Genomic DNA, 27387 nt, shown 5'->3' on the forward strand with positions numbered 1-27387 from the left:
GTTTCTTTTGCTTTGCCCTTTCATACCGCACATATTCTTTTCTGTGCCACTAACAGTGGAGTTGTTCCCTAAGCAGAAGACAAACCGTGTGTCTTTGCAATACGTGTGTTATCTGAGGCGGCCCCTCGGCTCGCGGATGAGGCCAGTTTGGCCTGCTCTTATCTGAACCAGTGGCCTTTCTAGGCACGGCTTTGAAAGACAGCGCACAGCTTGGAGCAGCACAATGGGGGGGAGAATGGTGGGTTGAAGATAAAAACAGGCCGTTTTAATATTCATCCGAGAAGAACACACTACATTTTGAAACTTGACATTTTCAATGTAAATCTAAGTGGTTGGGCTGAGTGATGTTTGTGCTCTACAAGGAGAACATTGATGGCATTCCGTGACTTTGTATACGTAGTTTGCACATTTCTTTTTTACAAACGAGACTTTTTCAGTGGATAAATATTTTTTATTGACGGTCTTGCCTTTTTACAATTTAGACAGTGTCACACAGACTGTGCACCATTGAGCGCGTGCAAAAGGGCAACAAATTGCATGTTTAGTGAAAAGAAAATACATAACGTAAATCATTTACTTCTGACATTACACATGAAAGGCCGCATAGCAGAGCAGCTCAAGGAACTACATGAGAAGAGACTTGTTTAAACCATAGAGATCTTCAAAACAAAGACAGTCACCCTTTACAAGGGTCCGATTAGGAAGCAGGCTGTTGCTCTGAGCATGACTGCCATTCACTTGATGTCGCAGAGAAGGGCCACTCCCCGCAGGATCCAGTGGTCTGGCGTCTGCACGGTCCGGAGCCAGAGAGGCGTGATGTAGGTTAAGTCCGTCCGGCGTGGTTTCTTGTACACCGGGCACGTGTACAGTTTGGGATCTTTGGGGCTCGTGGAGTTGATGGCATATATGTGCACCACCGGGACCATGACAAAGAGCACCTTCGGGCTGGACTCGGAAAGTTTACCATTTCGTTTGTCCCAGCTGGCGCCGTCCAAGTACAGTCCATACACATAAACGCCTTCCTGCAGATCAAAAAAAGCAAGAGACACCAGTAAGAAATCTGTAATCAATACGCTTTTATTAAAGTGTCACATGGTTAATTATAACCTTTAACATTAAGTAAAATAAACATTCAATACACACGTATATTAAAAGGACATTACATGTATACTTTTTAGGTCAACAATAACAAGTAGTCAATAAATAGGCTAACAAGTAACATGATACAGACTGAGGATAAGAACTTGCATTTCATAACACTGCCCATTGGATCAACCTGCTCATTGAGAGAATAAAGTAAGTTAAAACATAGACGAGTTCCTTCAAGTATATGTTTTAACTTACTTACTCCAAGTTTCTTCCCATATATAATAAACAGTGAAGTTCATAACTGTATTTCTTACTTTGTATATTGGGGACCAGAATTGGTCCATGTGTATACAATGTATATCATGTACCAATTTCATTGAGCTTTTTTCATATATGATATGATATATGATGTGGCATTTATAACGCTCCTGTACACAAGTGTTTCAAGGCGCGATGAGACAAGGAGGAGGAAACAAGGGAGGACAAAATAACGATCTTACTAGGCCTTGTGGGATTCAGATTGAGCAAGTGAGGAGAAGAGGGAAGGGCAGAAGTGCCAGGGGGAGGAGAAGGGGGAAGTGCAGTTAACTCACAAGTGTAGCCAGGGGGTGGTTCATAAGTGCAAAGAGAAGGGACTTTAGGGTTGCAGATCAAGACTCTTAAGTGCTGGGGAGCCCGGAAGCAGTGCGAGGGCAACTGGACATGCAGGAGCCTGGGCTCGAATTCAGAGGGTGACCAGGTGGGGAGAGGAAGAGAGAAAGGGGAAGCAAAAAGGAAGGTCTTGAGTTGCTTCCAGAACCGGAGGTGGTTCTGCTAAAGTTTGAGAGAGGCAGGGAGGCTGTTCCAGAGGGAGGCTCCAGCTGAGGAGATAGATCTGAACCAACTCTCTGCTTGGTGAAGCGTCTGACCCTCAGAGAGTTGGAGGTGGATGAGTGGAGAGCTCGAGAAGGAAGATGTTTTGGAAGAGAAAGTTGGATGTAGAGAGGTCCCAGGCCTCAGAAAGTCTTGTGGACAATGCAGAGGGTCTTGAAGTTGATCTTTGACGCTTTGCGGGGAGCCAGTGAAGAGATTTCAGAGCTGGAGACATATGATCCCTGGGCCTGAGGCCAAGGACAAGTCTTGCAGTCCTGTTCTGGAAAAGTTCCAATGATCCAAGAGTAGAGGCCGGAAGCTTTTGCAATAGTCCAGCATAGAGAGGACCAGAGCTCTGGAGACAGTGAGCTTCTGGGGGAAAGTGAGAAAAAGAGGAATACCTCTGAGGAGGCCCAGTTGATAGTTTGACTTCTTAGAGATGTCAGAGATGTGAGGAGAGAGGAGAGGGAGGAGTCGAAGATGACAGCATGGTTCTTAGCCTCACAGGAAGGAGCAGGAAGTGGGCCCAGAGTGGGCGGCCAGAGAGAGAGCGGAAAGGAGGGAGCGGGTGTCCCAATGAGGAGGATCTCAGTCTTACTTGCATTAAGGCAGAAATCATTGGCGGCACACCATTCCTGAATTGTGGCCAGACAGTCCGGTATGAGAGAAGAAGCAGAGGCGGCTGAGGAGGTGGCAGAATAGCAGTTAGAGAAGATAGGTGAAACAGAGAGCACCATAGAGGGTACGGGGAAAGATGTTAGGCCATTACAATCAGTCAAAAGATGTCTAGCAGTCTCCAATTCATTTCCACCTAGTCTGCATAGGCAATCTTTGATTGGGATTTTAAGCCACGCACCCCTATTAGCCAGCGTTGGTAGCTGGTTCAGCCTTAATAGCAGAATGAATCTTCTTACTTTAGCATTTTGCAAGTTAACAATATAAATACATGCAGAATCTGTAGGAAATGCCTGCATACAGTATGCTACGTAATTTGATTTACCTGTAGCCTGTGTGTCACAATCCCAAATCATTGCCTTTTGTTTAATTTCCACAAATTTAGTAGCCAGATTATCATCTGGCAGACATGTGCATCCTATTGCTTTAAAGAAGACTTCAACCTCACTATGCAATGTCTTCAGAGCTGGATGTATAATCAGTATGCCATCTTAGTCTAGGAAATGTGAATAGACAGTATTGGGATTTATTTGGTTTAGCATCAGTTTAAGATAGAAATTAGATAGAAATTACAGGCTGCTATCATTTTGCAAGCAGGGAGGGAGACCATTCCCAATTCAAAATATATTGACTCGACTGGCACACATTGAGGGAGGCCTAAGGCCATCTCCATAGCTTCTCCTCGAGTAGTTTTAGCCAAGCAGTTTCCCTTGTCTGAGAATACTTCAAGGCCATAAAGTGCGCCTGGGATCAAGCAGATATTGTATACCTTCAATAATGCCTCTACCGAGAATCCACCAGATTTAGATATAAAGGATCCAATTGCCTTGAATTTAGCAGTGGTTTTACCAACTACAGCTTTAGAGAGTGCCTCCTTATCTAAGTTATTAGTAATTAGCATTCCAAGATATAGATAGCGTGAGACGTTTTCCAGGATAACATTTTGAATAGAGCATCTATATCTTTTTTTAGTTTTATGATTTAGTTTGATCGTCCATGTTGTTTGGAGTATCTTTCCAATGCATTCAAGCTGCGTTGTAATCCTAACGCAGTCTGATCAAGAATTTCAATGACATCTGCGTAGGAGAGCCAGGCAAAAGGGTGGTTTCCAATGCGCGGGGGATGGTTATTTCCGTTCTTAAGAGCCCCTTCAAGATCCAAGATATATATATTAAAAGATATCGGGGCAATGTGCAGCCTTGTTTTAGACCAAAGTTTACTGGTATCTGCTCACTGACTGTACCTTCTTGGTCCACTCTAATCTGCACAGTATTGACGGCATGTAAGGATTTTGCAAAAAATAAGATTTGAGAATGTAGACTGCCTTTCTCAATTTTTTTCCAGAGGATCTGTCGGTCCACCATATCAAAAGCCTTACAAAAATCAATGGCCCGTTGTTGGGAAGGATTTCATTTTATATGTAATTTTCCCTCCAGTTGTACACCCCCAAACTTTTTGCTGCTGTTTATACACCTTAGTCTGACGTTGCCAGGGGAGCACAGCCTTCTGCAGCACTCCTCTCGGCTTTCGCTCACTTTTTATGGGGAAGCTGACATGCCCTTAAGACAGTCAGTGCTGGGAGATTTGTTTCCCTTAGTCCTTTTCCAATGTTACAACTTTTCTGCAACATGTAACAAGTGCACAATGTACATTACAGTACAGTACACTGGGGTCTCCTAGTCAATTACAAAGACCCTAGATACTCTCGTAGGACTTTTTTGGAGATGTGTAGATGTGTCATGGACAGGGCTGGTGGCAGCTTATCTTTTCATATAATTTTAACCCTTTCTTGCCATTTAAACCACGTTGACCACGTTTGGCATGAATAGGTGGCCTGGCTCCAAAATGGCCATGCCACATGGTTCATTGTTCTGTCCTTTGGCCATCTTGCCCCTTTGCCTTCCCCAGGTCGAGTCGAACCAGATCAGTCCTTATTTGGACATGCAGTTTCCCGCGAAATGCCAAGCTTTCACAGGCTTCTGCATGCCTTGTGTGTGTGGCTCCGGGATGTGGGCTGGGGTGTCTGTCCCCAATACACATCCTGGGAGCCAGAGAGATTGGATTGCTGTGAATGACTGGGACCACCGTGGTCCATGATTGGTCCATGTATGGAGTGTGTGTTTGTGAGCAGATCTCTCATTGGGTCCTCTCCGTTTTGGCATGAAGGGAAATTTGGATAAGAGGAGGCTGAAAACACCCATACCATGTTGATCTCTGGTGTTCTCACTAAACAAAGGATAGGATCCAAGTATCCTGAAACTAGGAGCCGAGTCGAGCAACTGCTGGTGAACCGCTGGTAGGTTTGGCACCCTGAGCCCACTGTCGTTCGATGGGACCCCTCTGCATCTGGTCATCCTAGAATGTCTGCAAAGATGCTCCGAACCATTAGAATAGTGGGACCACTATTCTCGGCACCTTCGACAAAACCTGCAAGTAAGCCTTCTTGTAAGTGTCCCTGGGCAACCAGTGGGCTGACCAGTTTACACAGAACCTTTGCTCTGTCTCCGCCGTCGTTTCGAGGAGGCCCTCGAAACTTGGTATACTGCTAGTTCTGTGTCTCAGGCACCCTCACACCGAATTTCGAACACTTGGGATTACCAGGTCTGAAGTGAGACGAGTGCGCCAGGACCGGAGTAAACGCGGTTACCGTGTGGCCCAGCCGCGGCAACGATCTTTGCAGGTGCACTGCATGTGTGACCCTCTTGCCCCTGAAGCCTGCTGCAGTGACACTGGCCTGATCCATCCACCATGAGAGGATAAATCGCCACTGTCCCATTTGGGAATCCTCACTGTATCTTCGGAACTGAAAGCCGCAGAGCCGTCATATTGCTGCAGTATAACCAGCAACCCAAGTGGACTCGACTGGCGAAGTTTGGTCTGGAGTGCGACTGTGGTCGGTGAGTAAACCTAACCCTAACTAGTGGTCCCTAGCGCCACCATCCATTATTATGCACAAGTGGCCCCTGGGGGTCCCACTCCTTTCCACTGCTAGTGCGAACTAGCAAATTATTCCCAAACCTTGTAATCACCTCTGCCTTCATGTGGAGGCCCTCCTAGAATAGTGGGAATATATTCTTCATCACCTCACCCACCTTCCTGAGCTGCTAGAAACCCCTGAAGAGACCCTGTTTTGCCCACTGGAACAACCGCGTGTGCCTGCACTACATGTACTTTTGAGCATAAGGCTCCTCTCTTCTTAGGGTTTGGACTGCCTCTTAGTTAGGTGTGTGTTTGATGTTGAAGGGGACTAAAGACTACCTGCACTGCCTATTTTACTTCCCCTCTAGGTTGTGAACATATTTCGTGCTTTTAACCCTTTAGACCCCAATGGTCTTGTATATATCTTGTATTGATTGTGTTGTGTTGGCTTAGTTGGATTGCTGTGATTCTTTTACTGTGTGCTGAGTTACAAAGGCCTTGTAATAAATGTGTTTATATTTTTGATATATACACCTGTCTGGGAGTAATTTATAAGGGTCCTTGCTCTGTGTGCTCATTGAGGTCTTTCAGTCACCCTCACCCCTCCTGAGACTTAGTCTTGACCGCCTGCCATAGCTACCTTGATTGGTCTGGCTTGTCCAGAGGTTACCCTGTTCCAAGAAACTAGGCTGGCCTTCTGAACATCTGCCCACCAGGTCAGAGTTCAGAAATCCGTCTTAACACCCGTATGTGCTATTTCAGTAAAAATAAAGTGTAATATAGTGCCCCATACTTTTCCATTTTTCTTATATAGCAAATTAGGGAGGCCATCAGAGCCAGGTGCTCTAGAGGCATTCATATCTCCTATAATTTTTTCGATTACAGCCTCAGTAAATTTGAAATATTCCTTATCTCTTACATTCAGATATTGGCTATTTCTTTCGATAATTTGTTCTCGGTAATAGAGAGACAATATATGTGTGCTCCGTACAGTATTAGAGATCGTGTTAATCTTCCTAATGCCCAGCATATCTGAATTATATTTTTTGTAGATGTGCCAAAATCTTTGCATTTCATTATCCTTCAGAGCCAAGAACATAGATCGCCATTGGACTGAGGCCATAAACCCTCAGTGCATTCTATGCCCATTTGTGCATTGCATTTTCATTTTTTTCTCTCGTACTAATCTAATTTCACCATCTTGTATATTTATTTTTGTCCAACAAAGATTTATTTTTAGCTCCTTTTTCTTAACAGCCAAAAACTGATCATATGCCATTCTGTGTGGACAACTTTGGAAGGTAGTTTTGTATTGATATTTCACAATTTCATTTACAGAATCTTGCACAATAATGTAGTAATTCTCATTGTGAGCAAAGATAGGGAGGGAGTTATCAATTAATGCGGCCAACAGCATTTCAGTGATTTTACAAAGCTTCTTTTCCATCCATTTTATAAGGTTTTCATTATTGTTAATACAGTAAACACCCTCCAATTTATTACTTATATTCTCAGGATCTATTTTTAAAGAAAATTCTACTACAAAATGGTCACTGAGTTTCGTAGCAGTGAGTCTGAAGTCATTTATAAACGCAAACCCAGAGAGTTTAGATAATATGAAATCAACCCAGGAGGATTGAAGAGCATTTGTCCAGGTATAATACAGTTCATAACTATCAACATCAATTCATTGGTAAAGCTGACAGTTCCTGATTAGAGATAGCCAGGGATGGCTACCCACAATAGAATCCTCTTCTCCTGTTCCAATGGCCAACACACCAAGTTGATTTCAAATATACGACTAGTCCTGTAGGACTGAAACAAAGTTATCTGGAAACTGCGGGCGCTGATAGTTTAAGTCTCCTATGGTATAACAGTACCCCTTTGGGTGATCAACTATCCAGGACTCTAGCAACAGTTTGATATGATTTTTTACTGTTGTGGTGTTACCATTTCCTGTAGGATTGTATACATTTATCAAAAGAATTTTATCTTGCTGTCCCATCTGCATGATTATTTTTTTTTATTATTAGTGTTAGCTTCAAAAGAAGCTTTTTACCAGTTACAGTTCAAATTCAGCATGAAAAGAAAAAAAAATGAGAAGAAAAAATTAAAGAAAAAGAAAAGGAAAAAGAAAAAAAATGATGTAAACGAAAATTCCATAACTCTGAAAACATTCCATGACTCTGAAAACATATAATACAATTGCTGTGAAAAGGAAAAAGGGGAGAAAAATAAAAGGAAGGAGAAAAGAACAGGTAAAAAGGAGAAGAGGGAAGGACCAGTTCAGCCACAGTTGGCAGCTTCTTTCAGTCTTGTTATGCAGAAATAAACTTACTTTCTCACTTTTCTCCATCAAGTTTTTTTAAAAATGATTGATACCATCTCTAGCAGGGGAAAAGTTATAGATAACCTTGAGCCCTGTAGCAGCTGTAACCAAACGTCTTTCTTTGCCGAGGTTCGATTGTTTACAAAAAATCTCCCCAGTCGATTGCAACGAATGTCCATGATGCCCTCACAACTCATGATGAGATGGCAAAGTGTTTCCATTGGGTGACCACAGAGTTGACATTTATAGTCTCTCATGCTTTTCTGTTTTCTTGCTACAAAAATGTCTTTGGTCAGAAAGATGTTAAAGCGAAGTCTGAGAAATTGCTGTTGCAACTCCGCCGAAGGAAACGTACTCAGATACAGCGGAGTTAGGCCTCGCTTGTTCAAAGCAACGCAGTATTTGCCATAGAGTTTGGATGACTGCGCCAGCACTAAGGACTCGATCCAATCATGCTCATACAGCTGTTTCTTTACAAGATCTGGATTTTCAATAGGTAGTTTCGCAGTACAGTCTATTGAGTCCAACAGGCTCAAACATTTGGTGCTCCATTCAACACGTAAAGGCTCTCTTTCTGACTTTAGTGCTTGGCCCAACAGTCCAAAACCGCTATCTGGTGGAGGCAGAAAGCATTTGCGATAGAAAGATAGAGTTTTCCAGCTGACATAAGTAATGAGAGAAGTTAGTCCAAACTCTTTCCTTATTACAGCCACAGGTATACAGTTGGGGAGGTCAAGTACGGCTCTCCAAAATAGGCCAAGATTTGCCATATCTTCCAGCTCATCTGGAGAGAGCACTGAGCCCTATAGGTCACAATGGGGAATACCTTCATGGTGTAAAAACGGAGTAAAGGTGTCAAGGTAAATTTACAATATCGGCGTTTGATCAGTCTTGCCTGGACTGTCAGCATCATCAATTTGCGCCTTAGCGCTATTTCTCTTGGAGCTTCACTATAGCTTGCATTGATTAGGATACCTAAATAGAGCAATTCTGATGTCTCTCGGATCTGGTCACCATTTATGTGCCAACCCTTAAACTTCATGAGGTTGCGTCTTGTCTTCCCCAAGGTAAGCACCATTGATTTGGTGGCGTTTACTCTTAGATCATTGGAAGATAAAAAGAGTGCTAGGGCATTCAATTGCCGCTGGAGCCCGATTGGAGTTTCATCTAGAAGAATGACATCATCTGGGTACAATAAACGATTCATTGGGGAGCCCACAATACAAGGGGGGAAGCATCTGATTTCCGTAAAGGCATCACCCATGTCTGACATGTATAATTTAAAGATGGCTGGGGCTAGCCGACACCCTTGCTTGAGGCCCACTCCTGTTTTGATGTAGTTTGACAGGTCTCCCTTTTGGTTCAACTTGATTTGAATGCTTGTGTTGTTATGAATGTTATGAAGGGCCTCCATAGCCTCGCGTATGTCAGTGGGGCACCCCCAGACTTTTAGCTTCTGCCAAAGTTTCTCTCGATTTACTGAATCAAAGGCTTGAGACAAGTCCACTGATGCGAGATATACGTTTTTACTGTTCTTTTTTACCATTCTCAGTTTCAGGTAATTTATCAGAAAGAGGTTTAACGATGTTCCGATTCCCTCTTCAAACCCTGCTTGCCAGCCATCCCGATGTTTTGATACCCAGCTCGTAAGGTGATTCAAGATCAGGGCCGCAAAAAGCTTACCAATAATGTCCAAGAGGGCGATAGGTCTGTAATTTGCGGCCACAGACCTCTCACCCTTCTTGAAGATCAGTACAATGATGAATTTCGTCCAGGTGGCCGGGATACAGCATTTTATTTTCACCAGTAGAAACAGTTGGTGTAAGAAAGTTGCCCATTCCTCAGGATATTGTTTTAGTGACGGATTTGTGAGGCCATAGGGACCCGCCGCTCTGGAATTGTTGGACGATTTAATTAGGGCGAGGATATCTTCCCTTTCAGTTTCAAACTCCCAGTGTGAGCAGGAGTTTTCTGCAGCCTTTGAGGCTTGCATGGTGGGCTTTGAGAAGAGCTTGGAGAAATGGTCCATCCAGTCCTTTACCGGAATAGGGTTGGAAATGAGACTCTGTTGAGGTGCGTCTAGCATGTTAAAGATTTGCAACATTTCACTAGAGTTTTTAGATGCAACTAATTCCAGCATATGTTCGGCATTTGATCGCAATAGAGATTGCCTATGCTGTCTTAACCAATTATTGTATGCAATCCTCATTTTCTTGACAGCCACAAGTGATGCCGGGGAAGGATTTTTCTTCAGCGCTCTTTGCAACTTTTTTAGCTTCCTTTTTCCTGTGGCAACCTCATGGTTGAAAGTATATTTGTGGCAGAAGCCCTTTGATCTTCCTGGGCCAAATCTTTCGCTAAAGATGGCCAAGGACAGCGTATAATCTATGTCTTCCGGCCTGCCATTGTCTCTTGGATTTTTAGATAATGTTGATACATTTTCCCTCAGTAATCTTGCTCTGTTTCTTCCAGGCTGTACTTCCAAGGCATCCCCATCTGGCGGAGACTTTGATGTCCTGCCCAGTTCAAGTGTTAATTTCAACATAATGTGGTCACTCTGTGGAGTTTCGATGATTGTCGAGGCCACTACTCTACAGTGGAGGCTGTTGGAGGCAAGAAAGTAGTCTAAAATGTGAGAAACGTGCCCTCTCTTTCAGGTTGGATTTGGTGGGATGTTCCCCGATGTAATGGCATTTAGGTACTAAACGACAGGCCTCGTTTTTCAGCTTCTTGTAGATTACTCACATAGAGATTTATGAGAGCCCCACAGTTATTGAAACAGTGAATATTTAGGTCCCCACATAAGATCACATTCAAGTTGGAGTAGTCAATCATTGCAGCGTTGACCTCCTCCCTTAACTGGTCCATGAAGTTCTTGGCTGCAGGGTTGTTGCAGTTCCAATATAAGTTACACAAAAGGATCCGCCTCATAGCCTCCTCTTCACCAGTTTGATATACCAGTAGGGTGATCTGAATAAATGGTGAAATGTTCTTTGACCAGGCCACCCGCAGGCCTCAGCTTTCGTTGATGGCGGTCAATAGGCCTGCCATTGGTCTACCCTTCATGCCTTTTATTGCTGGGTTCATGAGGACGACAAAGTCCTTGATGACAGGTTGAACATACAGCCACGTCTCCTGCAAACAAATGACCTAAAAATCTTCCAGTCGAATACTACCATCACCCAGTAGATGTTTAAAACCATGCGTGTTCCAACAACCCAAGTGGATGTGGGGCGGGGGGTAATTGTCACCTGGGCCCTGGCATTATGATCTTCTGGCCAATGAGCCGGCCAGCCAGTCCCAGTTGTCCCCAGGCCTATCACCCCTGGTCCCTCGTGGTACACCGGAAGTGCTCTTTGAGGCAGTATTGTTATTGATTGTGATTCTGAATGTGCCCTTATTTATTTTACTCGATCCTTCATCACATCTAAATTGGTTTGTGCTCAAGGAACAGTCGCTGTCCATGTTGTCTGTCTTCCCATTCCCCACATCAAAATTGGAGCTGTTAGGATGATGAGATTTAGTGGACATCTGGTCATAGAATTTGGCCTCATCTCTTCTTCCTAGGTTCTAGGTTGATCTAGCGGTTAGTGAAAACCCCATGTTCTTCAGTAGTTCAGAGATTTGCTGTAGTAGAGTTTTCACACCCATGGAAGCAAGATGTATCATGGTTTTATCATAATTCGATTTATCCGGAAACTCTACTAATGATAAATCCTTTGTGTTGAGTCCAGAGAGTGCATCAATACTGCGGAAGAGCCTAAAGATGTTCGCTCTATTTAGAACTAGATTGTCTTTAATACAAAGGATTCTACATAGTTCCATGCAGTAGGAATCTGAAATAGTCTCCTTGCCAGGGCTGTTCTCACATTGACTGTTGTCCGCGTTATAGTTCTTAGTCAGCCCCTTTGGTTGCTTAACTTTGGCCCTACTGTTTTGATCCTGCGTCATAAATCTCCTGCCAACGGAAGCGGTGAATCCTCGCTGGAGGATCTGTTCATGTGAACTCTGGATACAATTCTCGTTCTGGGTTGAGGTTTTGTAGTAGAGGGCTGGGGCATTTTTTTTAAATCGTCACAGTCAGAGGCGCAGATGCAGGAAGCCCAGGTGCCATTGTAGATCTAAGTGGCAAGGGATTGGACAAGGCAGACCTAATCTCCTTTGGTTTTTTGGGGTTTCTCCCCACGGTGTTACTATGGTCCTGGTATGTCTCAGGGGGAGGCTGCTTCGAGTCCCCGGGATCTGATTGTCTTCAACTCCCACAAACTTCCATTCCCCTGAATGGAGCATTGGATCGTCTGGATATGATTCCTTGCACAATCAATTGATGGGTTGTGTTGCAGGCTTCTTGGTTCCATCCAGAGAGGATGCAGCAGGGCCGCTAGTGTTGACCGTGCTGGTAGTCGATAAAATTGGTGTAACACCCAAATTCATAGCATTTCCCCCAGAGTTTGTCAGTGTAGTGTTTAAATCAACATCGAAGATGGGACCATTTTGGTTAGTGCTTGACAAGGATTGCCTTCTTTTTTCCTTGTCTCTAATTAGAGGTTCCAGGATAGTTTTCAAAAAGCTTGTAATGTGCTCCTCATGCTTGTGTTTATTTTTGGATAAAGCCGATATGAATCCTTCCACGAAGATCATTTTGGTGTGTAGCATTGCGATCAGGGTGGATTGGTCTTTAGTTGGTCCGCGGTGCTCTCGTACAATTTCATGAAAGGACTCATGGTGACAGAAAATGCTGCAATCATATTGGCATCTAGGAGTGCACTCGATGAAGACTTTTCCTCCACCTGAGCTGCAATCATGTCCAATAATACATCTTCATCAGATATTGAATCATTGTTCCTAGGGTCGATCTCCACTGATGAAGAAAGCCTGCGCCGTTTCCTAGGGCAACTTGCACCTAGTGAGGTCGAAGGATCTATGGGCCTTGCAGACTTGGCTATAGTTGTGTTCTTCGTTCTCCCACTGTGCTCAATTTCATCTTCTTCACTATTATTCGCTCTCTTACCTGTTCGAGAAGGAGAGTTAAGCGCCCTGGAGTTTTCCCTCGAAGGAGCTACTTCCTTCTCACAAGCGATTTCCAAGCCAAGGTTGCCGTGATTTTTCTCTGAGTCGATTGTGGTTATGTGATGAATAATTGAGGTTTACCTAGTTGTTCCGGGGCAGTCCTCTTGGTTTTTCCATGGGGCGGGAGGCATCCCCACCTTTTTACTTAGGCGGAGAGTCTCAGCAGTAGGCAGCAGGATGGATGGGGGTCTTGAAGAGGAATCACTCTGTGAGTAACATAGGTTCCCAAAATTGGAGCCAAATCTTAGGCCACTAGGTTTCCATGCCTGTCGCTTAGGAGCCCCTCTATTGGAGGTCTTATGGGGTTTGGGCTCCAAGTATTTGGGTGGACCGGTGGGTGTAGCCGTATCGCAGGATATAGGGGCTATAGGTAGGTAGACCTCATCATCTATGCTGACCACGGTCTCCTTATAAGGTTGAATTGAACCTGTGGTGATGTCCTTGTCAGTTGTTGGACAATTTGCCTTAATCTCCTGTGACTCTGTTGTAGTCGCCTCTAGGTCAGGTTCCACATAGACGCAGGAATCATTTAGCTGGTTTTGTAGTGTTGCCGCACTAGCCCCATCGCTGAGGGTGTTTTCAAGATCCATGGTATTTTTGGCAGACTCTTTTTTCCGCCCCACTACAACTAGAGCCTTTACTGGATGATTTGTGGTTGGCTCTAGGTCGAGGCTAGCGACTAACCCTCCGCCTGTGGTTTTGTCTAAAATAAGTGGGCCTACAGCTGTCATTCCACCAATGATTTGGTCAGGCAAACGAGATTCACAGCCACTCATGCTAGGCTGGGGATGGCTATAGTGTGTCAGTTGTCACCTGCAACTATGCCAACAGCAGCTATAGGCTATGGAAAGAGCACTGTAAAAGTGCAGGGATCTTTCCTAGCTTCTTTATCCTGTTTTTTTTTACAATAGACAGTCAAAGGCGGGATCAAGAGCAACTTTATTTTAGGGCGTAATGGAGTAGCCGCAATGTAAGTGAACAAATAGGTGGAAGTGGAGGGAGCACTCAATATGGCTAGGGGAGCTCAAGGGCATATAGTCTGCAGTCACTCCTCCTCGAACAACAATGTGAGGCAGGGGAGCTCAAGGATGTGTAATTTACAATCACTCTACAATCACTCCTCCTCAGACATGTGTCTGTGCTCTGTCCTTAACAATAGTGCAGTATAGTGTTAATATTGATATTGGTGCGAGGAGCTTTGTAAAGCTGTAAAGCTGTAGTAAAATCAGCGCTAATACAGCATCAAGGGCTGCATCTAGGGCTCCTTACCGTGGTCCTCGTTTTGTTTGTCTCCACAGCTGCCCACAGCTGCCCGCCCACCTGCTCAATGCGGCTCTCCCCCAGATCAGGTCTGGATCTCCTATAGAGCTCCGTTAATGGGAGGGGCGGGCCTTGGTGGGGGTGGGGACCACAGCCGTGGTCGTGGTGCTCCCAGGGACGACAAAGTTGAAAAGTGTGGGACACGGAACTTGGAACTCGACACTCGAGTCTCGAGACTCGGTAGTTTTCGTAAAAAGGACCTGAAAACGTTCAGTGAACGCACGCAGAACTCAAGCCGCAACTCTCAGCTCATCAACAACAGCAAACAGCAACAGAGGCCGCCTCCGAGTTCAACCTCAGCCCTTTCTGCATGATTTCTACTATTGTGGCCAATACATGGCCAGACCTACTATCTGGAAGGTATTCAGAGGCCTTCATATGGGATGATACAGCAGTGGTAAGGCCTGTATGGCCTACCACTTTTATTTATTCGGGCAGGTACTTGGTAGGTTGTATAACCATCTATGAAGAGAATTTCCCTCAACCATGTATCTTGCAGTATAATAATATCAGCAGCTAACAATAAGTGCATACCTTGTGGGTTAAATATAAAGGAGTGATAGTCCCTAGTATTCGAAGACCTGATTTTAATTTGATTAATTGTGGGGGCTGAAAATCAGTCCACTTCGTCCAAGTTCTTTGTTTGGAGAGCATGGCATAATCTAGTGACTATGGGCCTCATTTTAAGTGTTGGGTTAAGGCAAAAACAGTGCCAGTAGTGCTACCGGCGCCGTTGTTACCTCGCCCAGTTTGCTCGCGGGTGCTGCTCTGGATGCCTGGTCAGACCAGACGTGCATAGCGTCACTCGCTAGCAGAACAGGATGGTAGCAATGGTCCCATTATTAACGGGAGCGTTGTTACCATCCTCCCCTTTCCCATTGAGCCTGTCAGGGGCAGGACTAGCCATAGACCATGTACTGTTGGAACTGTAGGGCCAGGGACCATGAAGACACCTAGACCCAGAAAGCTACTATACTTAAAAAGGCTGTTATGCCCTTTCTGTAGATGTATTGCCGCCCAAAACTACAAATCCCAGCATTTGGCACGCCAGGACTACATTTCCCAGCATGCTCTGCGGACTCCCAAGCCAATGGGAAGCCACGCTGGGTGTGGCGCGCGAGTGCGCATGCGCAAGCCCCAAGGCACGGGGCTTGTGCTCGAGACATCGAGGAGAGTGGACGTGTGCCCAGCAGCTCCTCGGAATTCACACGCGAGGGGCCCAGAGCCTCCGGAGGAACCATCCGGCCCCTCGCTTCATACAGATAAGTACCGCTCAGCCTACGGAGTGTCTGGGACCTGCGGGGGAAGCGCAGGGGGGCATATCCCAACCCCTCCAGAGCCCCCTGCGCCGGCACATAGGAGCTAAGTGGGCGGGCTTTGGGGGAAAGAGTTCTGCTCTGTGATTGTGTGCAGGCGAAAGACGATACTATTTGTGGATGTTTTCACGTGTTTTGTCTCGTGGAACATAAGCCGGAAAGGCGCACGAGGCGGGAGCGCATTACAGTGCAAAAGACAGTCGGTCTGAAGGAAGACCGAATATTGGCAAAATATAGATCCTGGGGGGTTGAAGGCCACGTGCGGCAGCGCACCCCAAAGGAACCTGAAAATCCTTGAATGCACGGAATGCTGAATGCGTGTAGAGTGTGTTTGGGAGAGTGAGAGACTGACAGAATCAGAAGGCACACGCTAATGCTTGTCCTTTGTTTTTTCCTTTTAGTGTGCATCTCATCACCTGACCGCAAGGACGTGGCACAGGACTCGACAGCCTTTGCAGGACAGGACTTAAGGACAGAAGTATAAGCTAAGTGTGCTTGTGCATGAGACTTTTGTTCATGAAAATGTAACAGGACTCACATCTTGTTTATCAATCCATGTTTGTTTTAACTTCGTGTTCAGAGGAGAATGTACATGATATGTTGAAGGGCATGCAGTGTGAAGGGAAACACCTTTACATGTAAGGGTGTTAAAAACACTTGCAGCAACCAGTTCAGGAAAAGTGTGCAGTCATCGTTTATCCTAAAATCCCCAGTCCCATCCATAACCTCTTCCTACCCCTCAATCCAGTTAACCTAAAAATCCCGCTACCTATCCACTCATCGAGCTCCTAACCCTCCTTCCCCGCTCTGGTTACAGAGGTCTGTGTAAGCCTTGACTTGCAGACACTGAGACCATTGAGGGGGTGGTTGGTACTGCTTCGCTCATGCGCCTTGGACCTGAGCATCCCTGACAGAGCCCTATGGGGGCTTAAGTGGGAATGGGGACGCACCGGGTCCCGTGAATGGGAATTATTGAGCCCGCAAAAGTTGGAATGGCATAGTAATTCCCATTTTTCTGGACCCGCACCTGAGTTTGGGGGTAGCCATGCCGATAAAAACGGCATGGCTACCTCCAAACTCGTAATGAGGCCCTATGTCTTTTTATGTCTTTTATCAGAATGTCTGAGGGTTAAGAGCCTAAGCTTCGGTGTTGATTACATTTTTGTGTCACTATTTTGGGTTTGATCACTTTCACAAGTTCATATCCAAAATCAAGAAAAATAAGTAATAGATTCCACAATAATAGGGGATACAAAATGTAAGACAGCCCAATTGGGACCCCATTGTGTTCGAGGAATTTCAACTCTCTTTACTTTGTGTGTATTAATCTTACTTAATATTTGAAATTGGTGGAGTAATTCTAGAGCATTTGATCGATTTAAAAAAGGGCTGGCAGATGTAGCATCTTGATCTATAATCTTGATTTCGTCAGAGCTTGTATTGGTCAAGATAGTGTCATGGTAAACTATAGTATTTTTTGGTTGTACTGGTTGTTCAGGGATATACAATTTTTTTACTTACTCTGTCCACGAAGATCCATCATTTGTCTCTAAGGGCTTCAAGAAATGCCATGGTGGAAAAATTCCACTAGGGCAACCATCCTCATCATTAAGGGATTTAAAGAAATTCTCTCGGATGAGTGCATTCCCACCCATGGACTCAACATTAGAGGGCTTTATTGGTTATTATTTTAAGGCCCGGGATATACCCCTGCTGTTTTATTAATTTTGGGTTTTCACTATTTCAAATCCCTCAGGGGATTCTTGACAGATCATATCCCTAGGAAAGCCTGAGGCCAAGGCCTGAGTTGCAGTCCGGTTTTTTGTGTTTCCCTTAATACTGGTAGTGCTGAGGGGTGCACAATATTTGATCTTACATATGTTTTTCCTACCAGTAGGTGCGAGGATAGCTTTGGCAACATTCTTTGATGGCTCATTTCCCCCCCCCCCCAAGGCATGTCTGTTAAATCCTCCATCTTCATTTACCACTGGCTGACTTATTTTATCAATAGTCTCAGTAGTGGTTCTTGTTCACGCTTGCGAGTCCTGAAAAATTATAGTTGAGCAAGCTACCCTCCCCTAAGCAGATTTTTGTGTTACAGTACTGTGTTGTTTGGAGATTAAATGTATTACCTTTATTACCTGGGCAACATCAGTTTTTAAAATCTGTTGATGTTTTTAGAGAGTTCAAATAACATATTTAAAATAGTTAGAAGTTCAGAATCCGTTCTAATATTTCCCATTAAGGAGGAAACCGAGGAAGAAAGGCTTTCATCGTTTTGTGGCGGGAATGCATAAGCATTCATAGCAATTGCAGTTAAATTAGGAGAGCTGGATAAGTCAACAGCTATAGGTCAGTTCAAATCAGAGGTTTGTCAGGAAATTCCTGATGTTAAAGTTGTAAGGGGCTCCAAATTTGATTCGGCCTCTAGGCTCATCGCTAAGTCCATCACCAAAATGTCAGGTAAAGTAATCACAGATTGAGTTGGAGTAGTACCTGAGGAAGCAATATTCACAGGAGGGGGCAGCAAGCCAAGCTTTTAGGTTTATTTCCTCTCTCACTTTCATCAATGCCACAGATGGAATTAGTGATGCCGGCCATTGTAGATTTTGCATGTTGTAATAGTCTCTTTGTTGCTTGTTTTTTAAAATTACGGGCAGCGTTTATAGTGTCAGTACATACTGCGAAGTCAGAGAAGCATAAAGGTTGATTTCTGGTAATTGCTGGCATTTTCCGGGCAGTATATTTGCAACAATGCTTTCCCACTTCGAAATTTCAGGCTGCAGAAGGAATAATTTACAGAGGCTCAAAGGTCAAAGGACCCGCAGTCACCTCCTAGCTCAGAGATGCAGTACTCCTCGAAGGGGATGTTTCAATTACGGGAGTCCAGAATTTTCGAATTTAACCAACCTGCTTTTAATTAGTCAGCTGATTCTACCAGTGCCCACAGTAACCACTTCCTGCCACTCTCACCGCCACCTCTATACACAATGCTGCAGATAAATGTATCAAGCATGTGATGCCAATCTAAAAGAATTTCTTTCATTTTTTTTTTAATAATAATGTCAAGTGCAAAAAGCGTCCACACTGTATTCAAATTAGTTCACCAGAGTCACCACAGCCGAGTTGAAGCTGAGTGGGGCACACCCGACTGGTTCGAGGTGCACCCAAAGTACAACCCTCCCCCCCACACGCCGGTTTATCCTGGATGGAGACTGCGTTGAAAACACAAGAAAAAACAATACAATTACACAGGCACTAGTAGATTTAACACCATTGGGCTGGATGTAGCAAGTAATGTGTCACAAGAAAACACGTCAGTACCTCCTTTCCAATTACAGCGTGCCGTCACCAAAATACCAGACGTTGCCACTGTCTGCAGCAGTGCATGTCTCAGGTTTCGGGCAGCTAGTGCATAGATTCTCCACGGTCGCCAAATTGCACAAAACAGCAACAAACAGCTGTTGTAGGCTTTTCCTTCCAGGCTTTTATATATACAATCCATGGGAAGCTGCGCCTGGTTAAACGACATACTGTGCAGCCCCTGCCACCAAATCACCCTGTGTCTGCCACATAATTGGTTCCATTTTCAAAGTACACATTGTCTTGGTCAACTTGATTATTGTTTGGTGATAATACGCAATAAGATAGGTATATTACATTTGGTTTATTGTATATAGAAATATAAATCCCTAGAAGAGTGCCCTCTCTCAATTCATAACCTTAGAATGTTTACCCTTCACCACACAGGGCCCTGTGAAATTATTACTTTACATTTTTTCTTTCAATGCTTTTTAGAATATGTATTTAAAACAAAAAACAATCGAAATTAAGATCGAATTTATTTGCGAATGCTCTGATAAACAGGACTTTAAATCTCGACTGACATTTGGTTTTTAGGCCTCCTAGGGTGGGCCGTTACCCCTGTTCCAGCCCCTGGGACAGGGGATTAAGGCTATTAGCACTCTGGGTTGCCAAAGCGGTAACCCGGGACGCTAAAAAAAGAAGTATTTTCCTTCGTACAACGGGACGCACACAGCATCCTGTTGTACAAAGGAAAATACTATTCTGAGATCCGTACAGAGCCTCTTTTCCCTTTCTAGGGCGGGCTGCAGGAGCGGAGAGGAAGGAGTGGCAGCGCCGGGGAGTTCCGCTGCTGCAGAAATACGGTAAGTGGGGGGTGGGAGTGTTAGAAAAACAAAAATAAACAGAAAGGAGGGGGGAAATGGGGCAGGGGAGCCGGCCGGCAGCTGGGATGGAACGCAGGCTTTCACAGGAGGTTCAAGCCTGCGTTCCTAGCAACCTGGCTCCCCCCACCAGGGTGCTAATTATTATTATGGTATTTATTGAGCACGGACCTGGCTTCAAGAAGCAACAGAGCGCTTTACAGAGGTGTAAAACATACAGATACATAACAGAGCACTTTACAGAGGTATTCAACAGTACAGAGGCACTCTTTCAGTGGAGCAATGACTGGGAGGTTAACAAATTAGTGGCTGTAGCAAACTCTGAAAGCAATCACGATAATCTCATGTTAAGAAAAAGGAAGAAATGTAATACTTGTATTTCAAAGAACATAATGATGAATGAATAAAACAGTCTTGTAAATAATTAAACAAGTCTGAAGTAAAACAATAAAACAGAAAATCGGAAAACAATAACTTTGAACAGTCACTTTGCTCATCACAATGAAGTAACAAACAGAAAAATTAACATTAAATGAATAAATGTCAACTCCAGGTATTGACTTAAATTCAGTCAATACTCTAATTGTTGGGTTGATGAATTTTCTAATTTTTCAGTTAACAAAGTTTTCCTTGTTAGTTTAATTGACAGGTCTACCTGTTTAGTGATATTAGGTTGATACACTTATTAACTAAATTACCACCAAAACTATTTTCAAATAAATTTTATAGCAGTGTGGACTCTATTGTTTTTGTCTAAGAACTTCATTGATCCAAGGACGCTCTCGTCCGCCTCGTCGCTGCTGTATCTCGCTGGAGAAGGCCTGACCGTCGACGCGGCCAGGAGCATCCACCGGTGGGTTTCCCGCCACCCTAAAACCACAGAGACGCTGACGACTCAACACCGTTGCTGGGCCACAGTTCTTCAAAATTTGCGGTCCAGAACTATCGACACCGAGGTGCCCCGCACGCCTCTTCCTTGCAGGACGTTTACGCTTCCCTGTCAACGAGCACTGCTAGGAACGACGCGGCGACTTCAACGACCCGTGACTCCTGCCTGAAAGGGAGGACACTCAAGAAGGGCCGTCAATTCCCCAGCGAGGAACGCTACAACGCCAAGGTACTGTGGGGTTGCAAACTATTGGAAAGTCTAATGTGAACAATATATGGACTGGGTGTAACGCTCATCTGGTTCCCACGGGGGCGCTGGTCTAGTCTGGATTGCTGTGGCCTCTTCTTGCGTGATGCGCAGGACCCGGAACACCTATTGGACAGGACCTCCAAATCGTGCTTGCCTGGCCCGTAGGAATATCCTTCTGCAGATGAGAAAGGGGATTAACAGTCTGCAGAATAGTGTGCTAGCTCCCCCCTTTCCCCCTTCGCTCCTCTCTAACTTCCTCCAAACCCCGGTTTAAGCTCACCTTATGGTTTGGAAGAATGAACTCTCCATCCTGCTTCTGGTGCAGGGGCGCACGTTCGTCCAGTTACTTCACTGGTTTTCAGAATGGTGCTGGCAAAATCCACTTGACTTTCCTGAGCGATGCGCCGTAAGTATGAAAGTTCAAAGTTCAAGTGAGGCCCCCTTTATGTTGTCTTTCTAACCTGTGATCTGTCCTTTATTTCAGGTGCAGAATGAAGGCGATGCGTCGAGGGGTTAAACTGCCGAGGTGAGTAGTGATGAGGTCTATCCCTCTAAATGTCCTTATCATTCCCCAGAAATGTCTCTTGTCCTTTCCCCTTAGGGGCCGGGGTACGGTACCTGCCAACAGGGCGGCGCCGACCCGAAATGTGGAAGAAAAGCCGGTAAGTATTATGGCTGTTAATCAGGCTTTCCTTCTGTGTTCCTTCTGCTCACCTTTTGTTTCTTCCTCTCTCCCCTAGGTGCAGAGATGTGGCGTCCAATGCTGACAGCCGCGATGGAGCCGGGAGATATCTCGAGGACAGGTGAGTGAAGCGTGGCGCTGCAGCGAGCAACGCAATGCTTTTAAATGGAAGTCTTTCTTCAGGGATGCTGGCGAGAAGATTCCGGATGCAGGTAAGAAGTTTGAAAGAGTCCTTGGTTTTCACCTTTCTCTTCTCTTCCTTCCTTGCAGGTCTTCCAGGTTCGAGGCGGGCGTGGCTGGAGTCCAGGAGCAGGAGCAGACACGGTGAGCGTTAAGCTGCAGGAAGCAGAACAACGCGAAGCATGAGCTGCTGTCTGGGCATGGCTTAAATAGCCTCCAAAGAAGTCCCAGGTATGTATCCTTCCCCAACTAGGTATGTATCCTTCCCTGGCCACGCCCGAGTGAAAAAATAGTCCCTATGAAAAAATAGTCCCTTTCAGGTCTCAGGGAGGCCTGAAGCGTGCAGCATGGTCTGCATCAGGTAAGTGCACAAAACACCTCCCTTTATGAGCCTGGCGCCTATGGCGCCAGTACTGATGCCCAACATGAGCCTGGCACCAAAGGTGCCAGGACTGAGTCCAAAGAGCCCCTATAAGGGGCCGCTGGGCTTTTACCCGAGGGCATGATGCCTGCTTCCGGGGGTGCTGGGCCTGGCCTGGTGCTCCGGGTGTAGGTATCATGACAGCACTCCCCCCCCCCAAGGCCCCTCCCAAGGTCGTTCCTTCTGGAGGTTTCGGTTTGTTTGGGAAATTCCGATGGAACCTTTTTACCAGCCGAGGTGCATGTACGTGATCACTGGGTTCCCAAGACCTTTCCTGAGGCCCGTACCCTTTCCAATCAATTAGATAAAAAAGTTTTGATTTTGAGATCTTAGAATCCAAAATGTTCTTCACCTCGAATTCAGGCTCCCCATCTATCTGAATCGGTTCTGGTGGCTTTGTTAATCTGGTTCCTGGGTGCACTGGTTTCAAAAGTGACACATGAAAAACGGGGTGAATCCGCATGTTAGCTGGTAGATCGAGCCTGACTGCCAGTGGGTTGATTATAGCTTTGATCGAGTAAGGGCCTAAATACCTTGGATTAAAAGTTTGAGGCCCCTTGAGTGATAGGTGTTTGGTAGCCAACCATACTTGATCCCCTCTTTGGTATGGAGGCGCTTCTCTTCGATGCAGATCTGCATTCTTTTTGTATTTCCCTTTCGCATGTTGCAAATGTGCAGTTGCATCCTTGAAGGCTTGAGTAATCGTAGAATGCAAATGGTCCACTGCGGGCATTTCAAGGCTCAGAGGTGAGTCCAAGTCTGAAGTACGAGGGTGATGTCCATATAGGGTATAAAAGGGGCTCTGACCAGTTCCAGAGTGTATCGAGTTATTGTATGCATATTCAGCCAAGCATAAAATGTCCTTCCAATTACCCTCCGATTGGTGCAACATACATCGTAGATATTGTTCAAGGGTCTGGTTCGTTCTCTCCATCTGACCATCGGTCTGTGGGTGGTGGCTGGTCGAGAGTCTTACGTCAATTTGTGCCAGTTGACAACACTTTTTCCAGAAATGAGAAATAAACTGGCTTCCCCGATCGGAGACTAGTATGGACGGGAATCCATGCAAACGGATGATATTTTCGAGGAATTCCTTGGCAAGAACAAAGGCTGAAGGTAATCCTTTCAACGGCATAAAGTGGGCCATTTTGGAAAATAAATCCACCACGATCAGAATAGTATTGTAGCCATTACAAGAGGGCAGGTCCGTGATAAAATCTAGTGACAGGGTGTGCCAAGGTGCTGGTGGAATGTCTAAGGGCTGAAGAAGAACGGCGGGTCTTGTCTTTTGACCTTTGTTTTGGGCACAAACTCCACAGGACATCACGAAAGATTTAATATCCTTTCGCCAGGAAGGCCACCAGAATTGTCGTTTAACCTTTTCCTCTGTTTTGGCAATGCCAGGATGTCCTTCCATCAGGGTATCATGATGACGGGAAATAACCAGTTCTTGCAATTCCTTTTCTGGCAAAAATAAGCGTCCTTGGAAGTAAGGTAAGCCATCCTTGACTGAAAATTTAGACCCCCTTTTGATCCAATCCTGCAAGGCTGAACAGTCCAGGAATTGTTTCACTCGTGCTTGAATGTCTTCAAGGATTTGTAAAGTGGTTATCCCAAAAATTCTTTGTTCGGGAATTATCGGCACAGGTTCTGAGTTTGTTTCTATTTCTTCCATTCCAATTCGGGATAGAGCGTCCGCCTTACCATTCTTATAGCCGGGGCGGTAGGTGATTACAAAATCGAACTCAGCAAAGAACAAAGCCCATCGGAGCTGTCGAGACGATTGAGCCTTGGCAGTTTTTAAATATTGTAAATTTCGGTGATCAGTGATCACGGTGATGGTATGCCGGGCGCCGAGGAGATAATGCCGCCAAGCCTTAAAGGCGGACTTAATGGCTAATAGTTCCTTATCGGTGATCACATAATTTATCTCCGGCGGCGAGAACTTTCTTGACCAAAATGCTACGGGGTGCAGTTGGTTGGTTTCAGGGTCTCTCTGAGACAGGACAGCTCCCATGGCTAAGCTGGACGCGTCGGTTTCGACTATATATGGGAGATCGGGACGCGGGTGCTTCAAAATAGGTGCGGACGTGAACTTAGCTTTCAACTCCTGAAAGGCCTGTTCGGCTTCCTCGGTCCATTCAAAACATTTATTTTTTGCAGTGATGGGTTGCACCATACGTGAAAACTCCGGGATAAACCTGCGATAAAAGTTGGCAAAACCAAGCATGCTTTGGACACCTTTCACCGAACTAGGTGATGGCCATTTGAGGATGGCATCCACTTTCCGTGAATCCATTCGGACCCCTTTAGGTGTCAGGATGAATCCGAGAAACTCAACCTCGGTGGTATGGAAAACACATTTTTCCAGCTTGGCAAACAGTTTGTGCTGGCACAGTTTCTCTAGGACGGCCCTGACATGCTTTCTGTGATCAGATTCCGAAGAGGAGTACACAAGAATGTCATCGATATACACGACAACACAGACATCGATAAGTTCCCGAAGGACATCGTTCATGAAGAATTGGAAGGCTGCAGGCGCGTTGCACAACCCGAAAGGCATCACCTGGTATTCGAATAGTCCATATTTTGTACGGAAGGCCGTTTTCCATTAGTCGCCTTCTTTTACTCGTACCAGATGATAAGCCCCCCGGAGATCTAACTTGGTGTATACGCAAGCGTCCTTCACCTGGTCAAGGAGTTCAGGGATCAGAGGCAGAGGGTAACGATTTTTAACAGTTATCTGGTTCAATGTGCGGTAATCGATACAAGTTCTAAGGTCGCCTTCTTTTTTAGGCACGAAGAACAAAGCTGAAGATGCCGGGGACTTTGACGGGCGAATGAAACCATTGGCGAGGTATTGATCTAAATATTGTCTCAAATGCAGATTCTCTGGTTCAGTAAGGGCGTAAATCCTGCTACAAGGGGGTTGTGCACCGGGCACCAGATCGATTTGGCAATCGTACGATCTGTGGGGAGGTAACGTGTTGGCCTGTTCCTTTTGGAAGACGTCCTGAAAGTCTTGGTACTCTGGAGGTCGTTGCACGGGGACAGAGGTTACTGATGCTAGATTAATCTTTGGATTTTCTGGGTAGCAGGTTTGTGCACAATCCGGGAAGGTTATTCTCTTCGCTCGCCAATCAATTCGAGGATTATGTGTCTCTAACCAAGGGATTCCGAGAATAAGCTGAAACTGTGGAGCCTTGATTACATCAAACACAACTGCCTCCCGATGGCCATCCGGACCTACAAGTGTCACCTCAGCTGTGGAATGTGTTACCGGTCCAGAGGCAATTTCGGTTCCATCTACTGTGGTGATGACATCTTTGTTGGTTTTAGGATGCAGAGGAAGGTTTATCCTAGAGACCTATTCTCGATCCACATAGTTTCCTATAGCCCCGCTATCGATGTATGCCTTTATAGCATGCAACCATATAGGCTGTTCCGGATCTACGAGGACCATTGGCACAATGAAATGCGAGGTCTGAGAGTTCGTTTTCAAGCTCGGCAAGCGGACCCCTACGCTTGCCGGGCGTGGTCGTTTCCCGATACAGAGTTTCCATGGATTTTATCAGCAGCTCCTACCACCTTCTTGGGCGGCTTAACTGGGCAATCTCGTAGAAAGTGTCCAGAGGACCCACAATAAAGGCATAATTGCATCTGTCGTCTTCTTTCCTGTTCTTTTTGAGTTAGGGGTCCTTTAACCCCTCCGATTTGCATAGGCTCCGAGCCATCAGCCCCCTTGGGGTTAGCGTGGGTCTTGGCCAACACCCGGGTTTCAAACTTGGACCGATCTGCTTTTCTGTTTTGCAGCCTGTGATCCAATTGGACCACTAAGTCTATATATTCAGTGCATTCTTGGGGCGTATTTACAACTTGTGCCAGGACATCTTTGAGTTCTCCGCGTAGACCTCGATAGAATAACGTGATTCTTTTATCCTCTGGCCAACCAGTTTCCACAATTAGTCTATTGAAGGTTGCAATGTAGGATAGGAGGTCTTGATTGCCCTGTCGCAGAGATAGAAGTTCGTCATCCAGAGCCTGTCCCTGGGAGTGTCGAGCAAATAACCTTTCCATGCTTGTTTGAAATCCTTGAAAATCACGAAGAATCGGGTCATCTTGAGTTACCAGTGGGACTGACCAATCGGCAGCACAGCCGCTGAGATATGACAACACAAAGGCTACCGTGGTCTGATCATTAGGGAAGGCCCCAGGTCTGCATAGGAAGTGCAAACAACACTGATTCATGAATACGGCGAATCGTTTGGGGTCCCCAGCAAAGCGTTCAGGTGGGGCCAGCGGCATGTTTCCAGGTAGATTAATCTGCACCGGGTTACTGGAAACCACAGGAGCGGGGTTCCCCCCGGAACCGGGTAAAGGAGTTTGTCCAGCTTGACCTTGCAAAAGCCAGGTCATCAACTCTATCCTTTATTACAATCACTTCCCTCCTGAGGGCACTAGTCTCTTGACGAGCGGCCTGTACTTCAGCCCGTAATTCCCCCAGTAATTGGGCCAACTGGTCAGTTTCGGAAGTTTCCATAGCGCCTGGGTGGGAATTTGTAGGAAGGCTTCGCGTTCTGTAACGCTCACCTGGTTCCCGCGGGGGCGCTGGTCTAGTCTGGATTGCTGTGGCCTCTTCTTGCGTGATGCGCAGGACCCGGAACACCGATTGGACAGGACCTCCAAATCGTGCTTGCCTGGCCCGTAGAAATATCCTTCTGCAGATGAGAAAGGGGATTAACAGTCTGCAGAATAGTGTGCTAGCTCCCCCCTTCCCCCTTCGTTCCTCTCTAACTTCCTCCAAACCCCGGTTTAAGCTCACCTTATGGTTTGTAAGGATGAACTCTCCATCCTGCTTCTGGTGCAGGGGCGCACTTTCGTCCCGTTACTTCACTGGTTTTCAGAATGGCGTTGGCAAAATCCACTTGACTTTCCTGAGCGATGCGCCGTAAGTATGAAAGTTTAAAGTTCAAGTGAGGCCCCTTTATGTTGTCTTTCTAACCTGTGATCTGTCCTTTATTTCAGGTGCAGAATGAAGGCGATGCGTCGAGGGGTTAAACTGCCGAGGTGAGTAGTGATGAGGGTGATCCCTCTAAATGTCCTTATCATTCCCCAAAAATGTCTCTTGTCCTTTCCCCATAGGGGCCGGGGTACGGTACCTGCCAACAGGGCGGCGCCGACCCGAAATGTGGAAGAAAAGCCGGTAAGT

At 45.6% G+C, this 27387-nt stretch overlaps 1 protein-coding gene across 1 annotated transcript in view; it reads right to left on the reverse strand.

Annotated features, from left to right (window-relative positions):
- Window positions 1-429: 429 nt before the first annotated feature.
- Window positions 430-27387, reverse strand: part of DNAH8 (dynein axonemal heavy chain 8) — an 8835797-nt gene continuing 8808839 nt past the window's right edge. The window contains exon 93 of the mRNA XM_069608756.1: window positions 430-1022. Within this exon, the coding sequence (XP_069464857.1) occupies window positions 735-1022 (288 nt within the window). The 3' untranslated portion in view covers window positions 430-734. The remainder of the gene's footprint in view (window positions 1023-27387) is intronic.

Source organism: Ambystoma mexicanum, chromosome 4q, assembly GCF_040938575.1.
Source record: "Ambystoma mexicanum isolate Mex_15411 chromosome 4q, UKY_AmexF1_1, whole genome shotgun sequence".
Classification (NCBI taxonomy): domain Eukaryota; kingdom Metazoa; phylum Chordata; class Amphibia; order Caudata; family Ambystomatidae; genus Ambystoma; species Ambystoma mexicanum.